The 14,821-nt window shown below is 53.8% G+C and overlaps 4 protein-coding genes across 4 annotated transcripts; 2 read left to right on the forward strand and 2 right to left on the reverse strand.

The window, feature by feature from the left end:
• Positions 1 to 2,573: 2,573 nt before the first annotated feature.
• On the forward strand, positions 2,574 to 4,291 carry ASPACDRAFT_56585 (uncharacterized protein; the record flags this gene model as incomplete). The annotated part of the gene is made up of 4 exons (XM_020203148.1): positions 2,574 to 2,762; positions 3,125 to 3,341; positions 3,415 to 3,915; positions 3,966 to 4,291. 4 exons carry the CDS (start codon positions 2,574 to 2,576, stop codon positions 4,289 to 4,291), a joined length of 1,233 nt encoding a protein of 410 aa, XP_020061536.1.
• Positions 4,292 to 5,454: 1,163 nt separating this feature from the next.
• On the forward strand, positions 5,455 to 7,678 carry stm1 (putative telomere and ribosome associated protein Stm1). The gene is made up of 5 exons (XM_020204283.1): positions 5,455 to 5,633; positions 5,966 to 5,984; positions 6,192 to 6,365; positions 6,438 to 6,582; positions 6,696 to 7,678. The coding sequence occupies exons 1-5, from the start codon at positions 5,613 to 5,615 to the stop codon at positions 7,249 to 7,251; spliced, it is 915 nt and encodes a 304-aa protein (XP_020061537.1). The 5' UTR covers positions 5,455 to 5,612; the 3' UTR covers positions 7,252 to 7,678.
• A 656-nt stretch (positions 7,679 to 8,334) lies between these two features.
• On the reverse strand, positions 8,335 to 11,646 carry ASPACDRAFT_1852144 (putative glutaminase). Its single transcript, XM_020197235.1, has 5 exons — positions 11,055 to 11,646; positions 10,584 to 10,995; positions 9,520 to 10,525; positions 9,337 to 9,467; positions 8,335 to 9,285 (listed from the first exon to the last, which is right to left on the reverse strand). Exons 1-5 carry the CDS (start codon positions 11,309 to 11,311, stop codon positions 8,569 to 8,571), a joined length of 2,523 nt encoding a protein of 840 aa, XP_020061538.1. The 5' UTR covers positions 11,312 to 11,646; the 3' UTR covers positions 8,335 to 8,568.
• An 829-nt stretch (positions 11,647 to 12,475) lies between these two features.
• On the reverse strand, positions 12,476 to 14,595 carry ASPACDRAFT_110524 (uncharacterized protein). The gene is made up of 3 exons (XM_020195482.1): positions 13,871 to 14,595; positions 13,586 to 13,801; positions 12,476 to 13,531 (listed from the first exon to the last, which is right to left on the reverse strand). Exons 1-3 carry the CDS (start codon positions 14,234 to 14,236, stop codon positions 12,851 to 12,853), a joined length of 1,263 nt encoding a protein of 420 aa, XP_020061539.1. The 5' UTR covers positions 14,237 to 14,595; the 3' UTR covers positions 12,476 to 12,850.
• Positions 14,596 to 14,821: the final 226 nt, after the last annotated feature.

The raw sequence follows: 14,821 nt of genomic DNA on the forward strand, positions 1-14,821 counted from the left end.
TTCCTGGTTGACAAGGGCAATTTAGTCGACCGCGTATGGTATGGTAAGCACACCAGGCCATCCAGACCCCGGCCCGTGCGGAGGCAGGGAAAATCCTCGTCAGGTTTGGTCACGAGTGTTTGGTTCGTTTGGTTCGTTTGGTTGCTCCATGACAGTGGCATGTCGAAGGTCAGACAAGACAATTGAGTTCTCTGATCGAGCAACTCGCTTCTCAGTCAACCGAGGTACAAACCACAGTCATTGCAAAGCAGGAGAGAGATGTGAGGGGAGGAGGGTCGACGCAAGAGGACAAGAATTCCGCCCCAACGGAACCCACGAAAAATTCTGGCCGGACCATCATCCACTGGTTATTGAATGTGGTCGTCGTGCTATTGTTGCCCGGCCGGAACATCTCCGCGGGCTGTGGACCAGAGGGAAAAGAACTTCCCCCCCTCTTCTCCTCCCCCCCTCATCCCAGTCAACAGCCATCATGGTCTGTCAGAAGGCAGACGGCCTGTAGGGAATACGACCCCTCTAATCTGGAAAGAAGCAAAAAAAAAAAAAAATAGAGATCCTACCTACAGACAAACTACACAATTCTCTTTAGTGTGACGAACAAGCGGATGACGACGGACCGCATGGAACATTCGAACAAATGCATTGATGCATCATCCCAAGTTCCGCGGACCGCGATCCAAAGCGTCAGACCGCGCGACACGTTCTCCTTCCTCCCCCCCCTCTCCACCCGTTGCCCTGCATGGGGCAGGGCGGACGAGCTGGTGGCCAGTCAGAAGACGATCTGGACTTCGCTGCTGCGCAAGTTGCTGGCTCTTGTCTGCTGCCTCTCTGTCCTTTCTGGGTGTGCTCGCTTGAATGTCTGGCCGCCTGGCGTACTCCGTCCGTACCTTGGGCGGATCTTCGGCTGGGTCAGAACCTCGCACGGTGGATACTTCCTCCCTCTCTTAGGAAATGGTGCCGCTGCCAGCCACTGAGGGTAAAGGAGCGAGCATGCTGCCAGTTGTTCCGAGATCACCTTAGCTAGTCAGTAGGTAGAAGTGAGCAGAGTGCAGCAACAAGGGAAGAAGTTTCCCCTCTCCTGCGTGGATTGAGCATGTCGTAGTGGTAGTTCGTAGGTATAGTTCTCCATTTCAAAGGAGGTTACCAATCGTTTATGAGAACGCTTTGAAACAAAGTCCCCAGTAGTAGAACGGAAGCCCATTCCTATCCACTTGGTGGCCGTCAGACAAGCCCCGACCAGAGTTCGTGGAAGCGGCGAAACCACCAACCCAGTCGATATTGTCTCTCAGCGCAAACCCCTCCGAGTGGGATTGTGAGGGGGGTCAGAATTGATTGGATCGTCTGTTCCTGGTTTTTTTTTCACTTTTTTTTCTCGTCGCCCTCCTTCCCCTGGAAAGGCCAGTCGCACTGGTTTGTCTGGATTCCCCCACAGGAAATTTTGACGAGGCGAGTGTCAGAGAGCAAAAGAAAGTGAAAATTTTTACAGTGCAAAGAAGGAACGCAGTTTGTAGAGTCAGGAGATGGAAGTAGAGAGGAAAGAGAGGGGAAGGAATGAGTAGAAGTAAAAATAATAATGATGATGATCAGATGAGAGATGATGAGAGTAGTTTTTTTTTTTCTATTTTCTCTTTTCACATTTTCCTTTTCTCTTTTCAATACTAATCCTTCCACGCCTTCTGTTCCCTTCCTTCTGCTCCAAATTTTCCCTGACTACTAGTCTCGCTCTTATGCTTTTGCTTTGCCCTCTTAAGGTCTACCCCGTTCTTGTTAGTAAATAATTTTACCTCACATCTTCCCACCCTCTCGCCCTTTCCCACTTTCTCCTTCCTCCCACCACGTCTTTCTGCCTGCCGACGCTCGCTGGCTATCTCACCACTGTTCCCAATTTCTTTTATGTCACTTGCTCCGCCGGACTCCCTGCGACCCTCAGCCTGAGTTCGCACGTTCCCCCCCTCCTCCCCCAATTGCCGCCCATCCGCGCGTTTGCTGCGTCTGAACTACTATCTCGCAGCAGCAGCAGCCCAGCCCTTCCCCGCCGGGATCAATCTTCTTCCCTATCAAGTGGTTTAAACACTGACGTGTTTTACCTCATTGAGACATTCCCATTATCTCATCTAATCTTAAAACGCCTCTCACCGCGTTTACCCCAGCTTTGGCGAACATCGTGTCCCGTGAAGTGTTAAGCAGGTCAAAGTTTGTTTGTTCGTCCCTGAGACGTATCTGATCTTCGATCTGTCATCTGGCCTGTTCTCTTTCCGGGGGGACTCTTTTTCCATTATCTAAAAGTTTCCCCTCTTTTTTTCTCCTCTTTTCCCCTCCTTTGGCTTTCTAGGTTATATCAGCCAAACCCCGGATTCTGTTGGGTGACTCATCCAATACCACCATCGAATTCCCACCACCAACTCACGCAAGAACGCAAGGGGGGCACATCATCGCTGTCCAAGGAAATCTTCCCATTTCCTTCCCCCTCCCCCCAAACCCTCAAGGCAATTTCCATCCAAGCAAAGAATCATTTCACGGAAGAGGGGGACAAGACATCAGAAGTCCTTTCCCCCCCGTTTTCCTTTAGAATTCCAATGGTCTCTATGGTCGAGACCACCAGTCATCCCCTTCAAAATGAACCGGCCACGGATCCGGTCATTCCCAAGTCAGAGCCGATGCCTGAGGGTTCAATCAGTTCGGCAGTGTCCACGCCTGAGGCGGATGGCGAGATCTTAACCCAGGATGTGGCCCAGACACAAAAGCGAAAGGGTGGAAGAAAGCCTGTACGTAAGAAAACTGATCTGATCTTCTGAGAGACGAAGTCCCTTTGCTCCCTTTTTATAATTTTCGAGTTTCCCCCCTCTGGTTCATCTCTTATCTCTCTGGGTTGGGTTTGGGCGGGAGGTGACCCTGCGTGCCAGTCCGGGGCCCCGCACGATTATCATTTATCATTATCATCACCTTTCCCTTCTGTCCCTTATCGTCCTGTCAGATCCCTCCCTCGCCCTCCTGCTTTATCTTTCAATGCACCTACTCTCCCCTTCCACCTGCTTTATCTCATTCTTACCCCCCTTGTTCGTTCCTGATTCCTTCTTCCTTATCTTGCTGCATTTTAGCTTCACTAGACTGACCCGACCCTTATCAGATCTACGCCACCTCGGAAGAGCGAAAGCAACGCAACCGCCAGGCCCAGGCTGCATTCCGGGAGCGTCGCACAGAATACATTCGTCAGCTTGAATCAACTATCAAGCGCAATGAGGAGTCTCTTCAGACGCTGCAACAGAACCATCGCACCGCAGCTGATGAGTGCTTGATGTTGCGATATAAGAATTCCTTACTGGAACGTATCCTTCTCGAAAAAGGTCGGTGTCCTTTTCTATGCATCCAATCTCCCGATAAAATTATTCTTGTCTCAGCCATGCTGACCACTCATAGGCATTGATGTCCAAGCTGAACTGCGACTCAAGGCTGGGGCCCCCGGTACGGCTCCGGCGAAGCCCAACCTGATGACAACCAAGCCGCCCTCCGCCCTGGAGCGCGCTGCTGTCAATCGCAACTCCGCTCAAAGGCATCCCCAAGGCATCGCCCCTAAGGAACCTTTTGGCATGTCTCAGCATCGCGATGGCGCATACGGCGTTCCCTCGCCTCAGTATCAGGCCACGCCTCCCTCACATGCCTCTTCCCCATCCCATGCCAAGTCGCCCGCCTTCCCCTTCCAAGGTGCGATGTCTCCGGCTGGGGTGGATCCGCACACTCAACGCTCGCACATGATTGCCCACTCGCGGAACCTCAGCCAGACGACCCCTCCAATGAGTATTGGTCAGCCAGATACGGCGGAGCCAAAGTCTGCTCTCCCCAGTGCTGCGGGCCCTCGTGCTTCTCGTATTCCTTCGGCCTACTATCCATCTCCTTTCCAGAAGCACTACGATCAATTAGGTAAGATCTCTGCTTGTGAGCTTGTCAACTCCGCATTAACCACCCCATAGAACAAGAATATGATGCCCAGGCAGACATGATCGACGACGAGCATGAGTCGGCTGTAGGGGCCTCGTCCTATGTGTCCGGCTACAACAACCCGGGGTCCGTGGCTCCGGGCGCCCATCCGATGGGACAGCATGGTCTCAATCAATACCACCCCCATGCTGCCGAAGGGACCAACGGCGCGTATGGCACCAATAACGCCCCGACCACCTCCTCCAATCATATCTTGGGCAACTATGAGCCCATGCTGGATGCTGATCCGTTCGGGCTCAGTGCCAGCATGCACTTCCAAACCCCCTTTAGCTACGAACAAAATAGTACGCGTCATTGAGTTCCTGTTTCTTATGTTTGCTTCTTTCCATGCGTTGCATGTGTGCGACTTCTCATCTGCGGGTGATGTTCGCGAGGATGGAGTCAGGCTTCTTTCCCTGGCTGTGCCCCCGAGCACCTTTATGACTGGAAGACAAAAGTTGAAGCTTCGAAGCATTGCCTGGCGTTTTGCGGTTGATACCATATGATTTGATGTTTCACTGCCGTTTCTGACGTTTTGATGTCGCGGTCGGTATTTTGTGTGATTTCTCTATTCTCAAAGAAAAGCAGCGTCGAAAGAAAGTGGTTCATGCGAGGCTTGTCTATTCTTGGTCTATTTTTAGCTCGTTATATATGCATGACCGGCTTGCCGAGCAGTTGCATCGGGGCCATCTCTCAGCTCTCATGAACATGATTGATAATGGTTTCCAAGTGAGATTTGCTTTATAGCGAGTCATTTCCAGCGCCCTGAATGCGTCATGAATTGTAGGTGAGCTCGGGGTCACATGGGTGGAAGGTCACGTGGGTTACCCGTGTCGGACAATGACAGCATTGCTCAGCAAGCAATATCCAATGGCAGAGCATTTTGAGCACGAGCATACAGAAGCGGAATAGTGGACAGTTTCAATTCGTTCTGTGCAGGATCACTAGTCGAGAGACTGGGGACATTGTATCCAATGATGAATATCTGGGGAGGAGAGGGGGTTCAATCATTGCTATAGATAGACTAGACAGGGTTCTATCTACTCTGTACAGTGCTCCGTTGCGGGAGGAGCTCCTCTCGCTTACTTAGAAACCAGTCTGGATGCTGGTCAATCTTTACCTAGTAGCCAACAAGCAGCTCCCACCACCCGAGTAGATGAATATGCTTCACCCTGTCAGCAATGATGACAGATTGGCCGTGAACAATGGGCTCAGCAACGGTCATCGATTGCAAGCTCGTATGCTTCTGGGAACCTAGAACCTCGAAGCTCTTCTTGCAGGTGATCACTGAGCATCATCAGGGCGTCATCCGCTGGCCGTTTACCCTAAGCCCTAGCTCCCCTCAACCAATCACGGTGCTCATTGCCGAATTCGCTTAGCAGCAATCCGCACCTTACCGGATTGGGCGAGTGCAACCACAAACGTTGCCTCCATCCACCGTACTGTCAGTCAACCCCTTCACTCCAACCACTATCCCTCTATCTCCCCTATCCCATTTCCCATCCCCAAAGGAGAGACCGGATACCTACTGTCGTCTAGGTTTCTGCCTGTGTCGACCATCCGTCACCCGTTCAGTCGGACCCGAATTGTTGTGATAGACCAGAGCCTTCCCCGGAAGGCCCCGCATAAAACCAGGCGTCATGGCGGACGTCCGGTCCAAGGTGCGTTTTATTTTTTTCCCTACGTCGAGGGGAGGAGGAGGACTTCTCGCGACATTCCATCGTCATCTATCGTTTACCGCGCCGATTGGGAGCCAGCACCACCAAATTCCGCGTCAATCCGCTCGTTTCGGGAGGTCCTGGGCCGCCAATTTGAGCTGGGAAGGTCTTCTGTTCTGAGTGGGAAGCGAGCGAGCGAGCGGGGTTGTGAGCGAGGGATTTGACCAGGTTGCTTTCGGTCCAACTCGGTTGCCCAGCGCCCAACACAAAGAACTCACCACATCCCATCGAGGATCTAACATGTCCCCGGCTAACATATCTTTTCGTGATAATAGAACCTCTACGAGCTTCTTGGTAATTCTCGCCCTCTTCCTGCTGCTTCCTCAAATCCACCCTCGTTTGTGCTACTTTCACCTGCAACATAACATACCCTTGCGCGACTCGCGGATCCATCCGCATTGCCATCCATCTCATCCCACTCACCTGCCCATCTGTTGATGCATAATGAAAGAAGCGATCAATCTCTAACCTCTTGCGTGCACGTGCGCTTCGCTACTACAGGCAATGATCCTGAATTGGACCCCAACAGAGAGCCTGAGCCTCCCACGAGGGCTGTAGACAGACCTGCTCCCCGTGTTGGCAAGCGCGATGCTCCCAAGGAAGCTCCCAGCACCCAGCCCCGTGCCGAGAACAACAACGCTCGCCGCGGTAACCGTGCCACTGGCAACGAGGCCGGTACGTTCCATAACCATGTCTCACAACCCGCAGCAACCCCACCCTTCCCCGGCTGACACTCCGATCGGATAGCTTTCCGCGACCGCAACGCCGGCCGCACCAACAACCGCGAGAAGGCCACCGAGGACCCCAAGGAGGGCCAGCGCCACGGATTCCGCGCTCGTGGTGAGCGTGGTGAGCGTGTCCGCCACGACCGCCAGTCCCGCACCGGCCAGACGTAAGCAACCATTTTATTTCACCCACCGCCGCCAGCGATATGCCTCACTTGAAAGTTCCACATGCGGGCGGAGAACAGGATCACACAGAAAACTAACTTGATGCGTTCTGTAGCGACACCCGCAAGCAGGTGAACCAGGGCTGGGGTAACCAGAGCGGTGACAAGACCTGGGACGATGAGAAGGCCGGAGAGGACATCGCCCACAAGGACGAGAACGAGCCCCAGACTCCCGCCGCCGAGGAGGAGCCCGCCGACAAGTCCAAGTCCTTCGCCGACTACCTTGCTGAGAAGGCCGCCCAGGAGGACCTGAGCGCCAAGCCCGTCCGTGCCGCCAACGAGGGCTCCAAGCTCGACAAGAAGTGGGCCGCCGCCAAGGAGCTCAAGCCCCGCGAGGAGGAGGAGGCCTACATCAAGGGCAAGGAGGAGAAGTCCAAGCGCGAGAAGCAGCGCAAGGAGAAGAACGTCCTCGAGGTTGACATGCGCTTCGTCGAGGCCCCCCGCGGTGCTGCCAACGGCCCCCGTGGCCGTGGTGCCCGCGGTGGTGCTCGCGGCGGCCGCGGCGGCCGTGGTGGTAACAACACCAACGCTCCCCGCCCCAGCGGCGCTGCTACCAGCGGCGCTTCCGTCACCGTCGACGAGAAGAACTTCCCCAGCCTTGGTGGCAAATAAATGTGTTCATGCCTAACCCCAAACACCGTCATGTCCCCATGTCGAAAGAAATCTTGCGTGTGTGTGCGCGTGTGTCTTATTTTAACTAAATAACTCACCCCCCATCTGCCCGATTCCAAAAAAACGAAAATTTTTTTCTATTAACTCGCTCACAATTGACACGATGTGTTCCGTTAATTTATCTTAATTTTTTTCTCCCCCTCGTCCTTTCCAGCCCTAGCGCGCAGGAAAACCTCTTCCCCATCCTTTGAACCACTCTTCAAGTTCCCTAAGGTAGTCGGACCGTCTTGTCTTTTCCGTGCGCAGTTAGTTTCCCTTTTGCCCGGGGCTTGATCGCGTGTCTTGAGAGCAAAGCAAATCTGATCGCCACCTATTATGCAAGTCCCAGGACAGCTGCATATGACTCCTCAAAATATCTCCCCAAAAAAATGAGAAGATTTTCGCCCCATTTGCAACAAGAAATCTCGAAGTAGTCGTCTTGCCTTGGAGTTAATGCATCCTGTAATCTCAATGGCTGGACATGTATATCTCGTCCTATTTGGTCTCCTCCCCACCCACCCACACATCATTCAATGCACAAAAAAAAAAGCTTGGTAATCGATATCGATCGATCGATCGATCGCTCGAATCAGCCATCGCGGAATTTAGGTTTCTTGATACGCTCATTCCCCGGCAATGCACTAGTAAGTACTGTACTTTGTATATCTTGCATAGGTTTTTTGCTGCATCTTCGCTCTCGCGGTGCACCCAACCCCCCACTTTTCAGCCAGGCAGTCGCTCATTTGATACGCAGATGAATGCTGAAGGTTTGTAGGTGGCAGGCTGGCAGATACGATGATTTGTGATTGTGGGCTGGGACTACGTATGATTCTGCATAGTTCTGTCTATCTAGTATAGTGTATACACCAAACAGTGTACGAGATGATTTATTCCCGTTGACCGGATTGATATTTCACTATTCTACTATGCTAAGTCTACTATGCTACTATCCTACCATCCTCATCAGACTGCACGTGTACTATGCTCCCCCCCTCCTGGTGGAAACCTGACTATACAGATAGGTAAGTAAGTGTGGAGAGATTGCCCTACTTGACTAGCCTTAGCTATGTAGCACCAAAGAGGTGTCCGGAGTGGTACGGTCGGGGCATTTGAGGTTCAATTCAATTGTCTAGAGAGAGAGAGAGAGATAGAGATGGTTACGGTCCCAACTTCCTTCCTACCCAAACTAGCAGCCAAGGAATCACCGAGTACGGCGCTGCGTATATATACCTAGGAGATACTAGCACAAACCAGGAACCTAGACTGCGGAGTACTGGGCTACAGCTCCGTGTTCTCAGAGCTATAGCCACCGAACTGCGCAACCGCTTCCGCCGCAGCGGCCTCCCAATCAGCCAAGGTGGCAGCCGAGAATGTGCCCTCCGGGTCCGCGACGCCACTGCCATCTAAAAAGGCCAAGCCCTCCCTCGCCCGCCCGCCGCAGGCGCGCTGGAGGGCCAGGAAGGCGAAGTGGCCGCCGACGACGGGGCGGGCGTAGAAGTTGGGGCCGGGAAACTCGCCGCGGCCCTCGGTGTTGTGCAAGTCGGTGAAGGGGAGGTCGGTGACGGTCTCGTTGACCCAGCGGGCGACAGACTCGAGGATCTCGCGGCGCACCTCCTCGCCGGCGACCGCCATGGCGAAGAACTCCCAGTCCGTCTTGGTGTAAAGGTGGCGGCTGTCGAGCGGCAGGCCGTACTTCTGCCGCACGTTGTGGTACCAGATCGATTGGCGCTGGTAGATGTGGCGCGGGACGAAGCCGGGTTTCTTCTTGGTGGTGCGTGGAGGGGCGGGGGTGAGTGGCTTTTGGCCGATGTTGTGCACTGGAACGGAGTCGGGAGAGTTGTCGGTGCCGTCCAGGTGGAAGCAGAGCTGCGCGTCGGCGTAGAGGTTGTAGATCGTGGTCCAGGATCCGTACCAGTCGTAGGCGAGCTTGGCGTGCGTCTGGTCGCGGGACATGCCGTATTCCTCCCACTTGGCGATGTAGGTATCCGAGATGTTCTGTGATGATCAGCTAAAGCCGGGTTCGAGAGCGGAAAATCGATGACCTACCTTGTAGTAGGTGACATCGGTGTGGTAGCCCGCCACCTCGGCCAGTTTACTCATGGCATTGATGCCGATGATACCCTTCAGGGCCAGGTTGGTCTGCAGAGCAAGCCAGCCGGCAAAGTCGTCCGTGGACACTGTGGTTGTGTCAGTTCGCTGCCTGGTTACTGCCACGAAGGTATGACTTACGTTGGTTGGCGGGCTCGAGGGAGAACTCCACCAAGTAACCTGTCCACTGATCCCAGAGTCGATAACTGCGTTGGACCCATCTCTCAGCCAAGTGCTCGCCTTGCGTGCCTCCACCCCATCGGCCGTCTTGGTGATCGATGCCGCCAAACATCTGCAGATTGACCAGAGGGAATTTGCCATGAGTTTCCTCAGGCAACTCGGGAGATGCACCCTGCGTCGACCAGATGGAGGTCGCAGCAGTATCCTCCGAGTAGCGAAGGGAGTTGACAATCGCCAGGCCCATGATGAGGATGTTACCACACTCCTCCACAGGCATGTATTCGTCGTTTCCGTCCGGGTGACCGGTCGCATTGGGGAAATGCGTCCCCAGATCGTGCATGGCGTACGTGTTTGGATATTGTCCACTCAGCATGTGCTCAATCAACGGCTCCAGCAGGTACGCCAGCCACCGCGGGTTGGTGTACAAGAAGAAGGGGAAAGCCGGGAAGATGACATCGATGGTCTGGAAATTGCCGTTCGAGGAGATCTCCTTCAAGAACAGGATGGGATCGTCGGGAGTCCCCGCGAAAGTGGTTGCTCCCATGACCTGGCGCGCGGAGAGCGCGACGATATCCACATAATCATGAGCACCCGACTGATAGGCATCCTGAGCGAGCTGGGCTGAGTAGTTCGCAGCCAGGAGGCTAGCATGAGAATAGTCACTGTAGTGGAAGCTAAGCAATGCCTCGACACTGGGGAACCACGACTCCCAGAGGGGTCGCATCAGGGTCAGCCCGCGCGCTGAGGCATACTGCACGACTGGATCTTGGGTCAATGCAAGGGTGAAGGTCACGCTGTCACTCCTGCGGCCATCCTCGGGGGAAAAGACGAAAGATTTGGAGAATGCAAAGACCGGCTCACGGTCGCCAATGGCGCGGAAGGCGTCGTCGTTGATGTTGTCCAGGACACCTTGGGTTGAGAATAAGCTTCTCACGGCTGATGCCTCTCCGGATTGGTATTGGACGCCCTAGTCGGCACATTAGCCACGATGAATTCCGCCTTCAATGGGGGGTCTGAGGACGCACAGCCGGTCCGGTGAAATGTAAAGTCCCCCATTCCGCACGATCTCGGATCTCTGACAGTAGCAACTCAGACTTCCTCTGGAGACGCCATCTGCGTAAGCTTGGCTTGCTCTCCTCGGAGCCATATCCATCGTATTGCCAGGTAAGCTGGCTACCCGCGTCTCCGCTCACCCAGCGTCCGTTGATATCCATATAGACATTTATGCTAGCGTTGCCATGCACGTGGATTGACACGTAGGAGGCGGGAATCGACTGCCGCAGAGTCGACGTAGGGGTGATAGGAGAAAGAAAAGATACGGTGATATCGAGCTGGTGTTGGGCCGCGGTAGTTGCGGAGTTGATACGGTAGGTCAAATTGGTGGTAGACGCGTCGTAATTGGCTCCAAGGTAGGTTGGATAATCGATCTGTAAAGCACTGTAGAGTGAACCATTAGCAAAATCATAGGATTCGTCCTCGGGGCGACGTTGACCTACCCCGACACTGATTCATGAGGCTTGCCGAGCAAAGGATACACAGTGCCTGTGCTGGGGACCTGGGCCATGAGGGACAACCCCAGCTCCTCCCCAGTGTAGAACATGGGCCATTTAGACCAGGGCTCATCTCGAGCATTGCCCAGCCAGGTGCTGAGATACGGATTCCGCACGATCAGGGGCAAAACCGGAGGGGTCAAGCTGGATGCGATACTCACAGTCGCCTGAAGGGCGGCTATGAGTACAAGGGAGAGGCGCATGTCGAGACACGGCTCAGTAGTGGCCAGTTCCAACGAAAATAATGATATTGACGTGCTCAGGGATGTAAGAGTAGCAATGCCATCTGACCGCAGCTGAGAGATGAAAGAAGGATGCCGCGAGGTTCAGGGACGGATCAGATGTTACAGCAGTTCCGATGATGATGCAATCAATCCGCGCCGTCCACTGACAGATCTGCGGGGGAAGTATAAATAGTAAGGATCGACAAAGCTGTGGGACGAGGAAGATGCTTGGGAGTGTTGCACAGAGTCACAGAGTCTCGGTGACAATAGTTGGGGGCAATGAACTGAGTAGAGGATTCTAGAAGCTCGAGAAGAAGAACCAGAGCTGGAGGAAGTGGTAAATGCGGGGAAAGCTGGGGTGTAGGGATGGAGGGATGGGGCTGAGGTAATCCGTGGCTGCTTTTTCCATTGCCTGATCACAGCCCTAGCATTTTACAGTGTCGAAGTCAATGATGATAAAGATACCATATCTGATCATCAACGCCCTTAGGTCAAGTACTTCCCATTAGTACTGAAACGGCTCTTTGCAAGTCCTGTCCACTTGCCTATTACTGGTAAAGATCACATGTACAAACAGTCTGTACCTGATTTGTGACTGAGGTGTTGAACCTTATCCATCTCCAATTCTTCTACTTCATGACCCTACAAAAGTCCCCTCTCATCCAGAAGCTTAATCGCCTAGCTATGCTTTCCACCTGAGGTAGCAGCTGGGCCCGTTAACTTAGGGCTCACCGACAAAGCTTAGCACAACACGCCCCTAGATGTACTGTCCTGTAGTCTGTGCCCCCAAAAAAACAAGAAATGATTGTTTGATCACACTAATAACAAATCAAAAGTCCCAGATCGTATTTCCGCCTGAACAATAATTCCCTCGACTGCAGCCCAATTCGTGTGGGTTGCTCTCCCCGATTGCGACGAAATGAGCAAAGATGCGACATGCCCTAAGTACATGCAAACCCACGGGTGGAAAGTGACTAGCATAACACCAACTGATCTTATTTCAAACCAAAAGAGAGGAACGCCGACTCTAGTGATTTGGCGCAACGGCAACCAGCCTACCAGCAACAACTCAGTTGTCCCTGGTGCATGCTAGTGCTGCCTTATCAATGGCTAGATCACTCTCAAAAATACCTACCCATGCATCACCGCAATTAGCATGATTCAATTGCGGAGACCTAGTAGTAGAGGACAGTAGACCAGGAAGGTGAAAGTAGGAAGGGTATCATGATTGACTTGACTCTCTCTCGCATGCCCTGCCATCCATCTCTACCATCCGGATAGCTCTAAGTTCCCCTTATTCTATATACAATACATGCATGGCATCTAATCCGGGGCCTCATCTCTCCGTCCCAGCTAAGAGCCGCGATTGCCATAATCTACCAAGCTTGGACACTGGGTAGATCATATCCGGCGGAGCGGCAGCAGACAGGCATAACGCTATCCTCGAAAGGAATTCCATTCCATATGTCCCAGTTGCCGCGCGGAGCAACAAGCAAGCACAACAGTCCGTCAATGAAATCACCCCGTCCGCGCCTCTGCTTTCTCGGCCTGCTGCTGCTCCGCCGTCCCCATCAACTTCAACAACCCATCCACCGCATCCCCCTTCTGCGATAACCGCCTCTGCGTCTCCGGAAGACTCACCCCGTCCTCTTCAACGTCTGACTCCTCGAGCACGGTCCCCATCCCCGTCCCTGTTCTCCGTCGCGACACCGTCGCAGGCGGACTGCTCAACTGCATCATCGGCGAGGCGTCTTTCCCTGTTCCTGTGGTATGACGATACATCTTCTGCGTCGGGGTCTTCATCGGATCATCCTCCTCCTCCTCCTCCCGCGCAGACGCAGCGTCATTCCCCGTCGAGAGCGGTGGCGACGATAGCCCCGACGCCTGGTTGTTGTTGTTGTTGTTGTCGTTGTCAGGTGATGTGTTGTGCTCGGGTTGTTGCAGATTCGACGGGCTGGAGGTAGTGACGAACGGGACCGGGGTCTTGGGATCAGCTGCAGCAGCTGCTACAGCAGCCGCCATACGTGTTGTGTCTTTCGGCGTGGGGGTTTGGGATCCGCTTGTTTCGAGAACGACGGCGGCGGTCAGTCGGGGACATTTTTGGCTGTGGGCTTCGAGCTCGGAGAGGCGGCGGTCGAATTGCGGGTCGCGGACGTGACGCATGGCCGTCTGGAGACGGGTGCGGAGGAGGGTTGCTTTCTGTTTTGGGGGTTAGTTGGCACGTTTATATGGGATTTGGGGTGGGGGACGTACCTCTTGAATAAAGCGTTTGCGCGTGGCTGGGTCGGAGAGGACTGCTCGCGTGGAGGTGGGTTGGGTTTGTGCTGGAAGTTCGCTGGGTTGAGGCCGGGGTGGTAGTTGTTGTTGTTGTTGCTGCTGTTGTGGTTCTACTTCGTTTTGTTTTTGTTGTTGTTGTTGTTGTGTTTCTAGATCAGGAATATTGGGTTGTTGTGTCGCGTCGGATAGGATCTGAGCACGCGACTGGATGTTAGTAACCTATACATGAATTTCAAAAAGAGGCTTATGGCGTTTACTTACATGTTCATCTGCTGCAACTACTGGGGACTTTGTAGCCGACTCAACTTGCACGTGGGTTGAGACTGCTGCTGCTGGTGCCGGTGCCGGTGCCTGGCTCGGCGCGCGCTCGCGGACACTGCTCTCATGCTCGCGATGGCCCTCGACTTGGTCAATGGTGCGTTTCTGACCGGCAAACAACGGCGACGGGAGAAGCTTTTTCGACGGAGAGGTGAGCGAGGATGTCTCCAGGAATGGACGTTTCACCGGCGAGAGGGAGGAGGCGTGGCGATGGCGGGCGGGGGACAGGCACGCGTTGACGGTCTTCTCGCCGAGAATCCGCCTGCCGTCCTTGACAGGGCTGGTATGTGCTGATACGGTGGAATGCATGGTGAGTGGGGTGGAGAGGGAGAGAGAGAGAGAGGGAGGGTACTCCTGATAGAAGTACTAGAGGAGAACCACAAGAGGGGATAGGAAAAAAAAAACAAAAAGCAAGAAGAGCAGGTGTTTGTGTGTGGTGGACGTGTTGTACTCCAGTAGTAGTTCCGTTAAAGTAGTTCCGGACCAGGAGAGCGAGAACTACCAACACGTGCTGGAACTTGTACAGTACAGTACACCCAAACTTCTGTTTAAGACGAACCGGGTTCCCAGAGGAATGGGAAGCAAGGAGAGTATTCAAGACAAGGAGACTGGACTCGGTCAGAAGAGTCAATGGCCTTTGAGGGGGAGGAGGAGAAAGAGGATGTCCGGAGAGTAAGGTAGGTTGGAGGTGGGCTCGGCGCGCGTGTGGTCATCCGCGTCGGCGTCCGGGTCTCGCTCGCTCGTCTCCTTGCCGGCCAAACTAAACTAAACCAAACCCAACTTCAACTAACAGTAAACCCTCTTTAGTAGCGTGTCCCACGCGTCGAGAAGGAGGTTGGTGGGTGTCCACTTGACATTGGGGTCATTGACAATGGGGTAATTGCTAACTTGTTG

Source organism: Aspergillus aculeatus (genome assembly GCF_001890905.1).
Source record: "Aspergillus aculeatus ATCC 16872 unplaced genomic scaffold ASPACscaffold_1, whole genome shotgun sequence".
Lineage (NCBI taxonomy): Eukaryota > Fungi > Ascomycota > Eurotiomycetes > Eurotiales > Aspergillaceae > Aspergillus > Aspergillus aculeatus.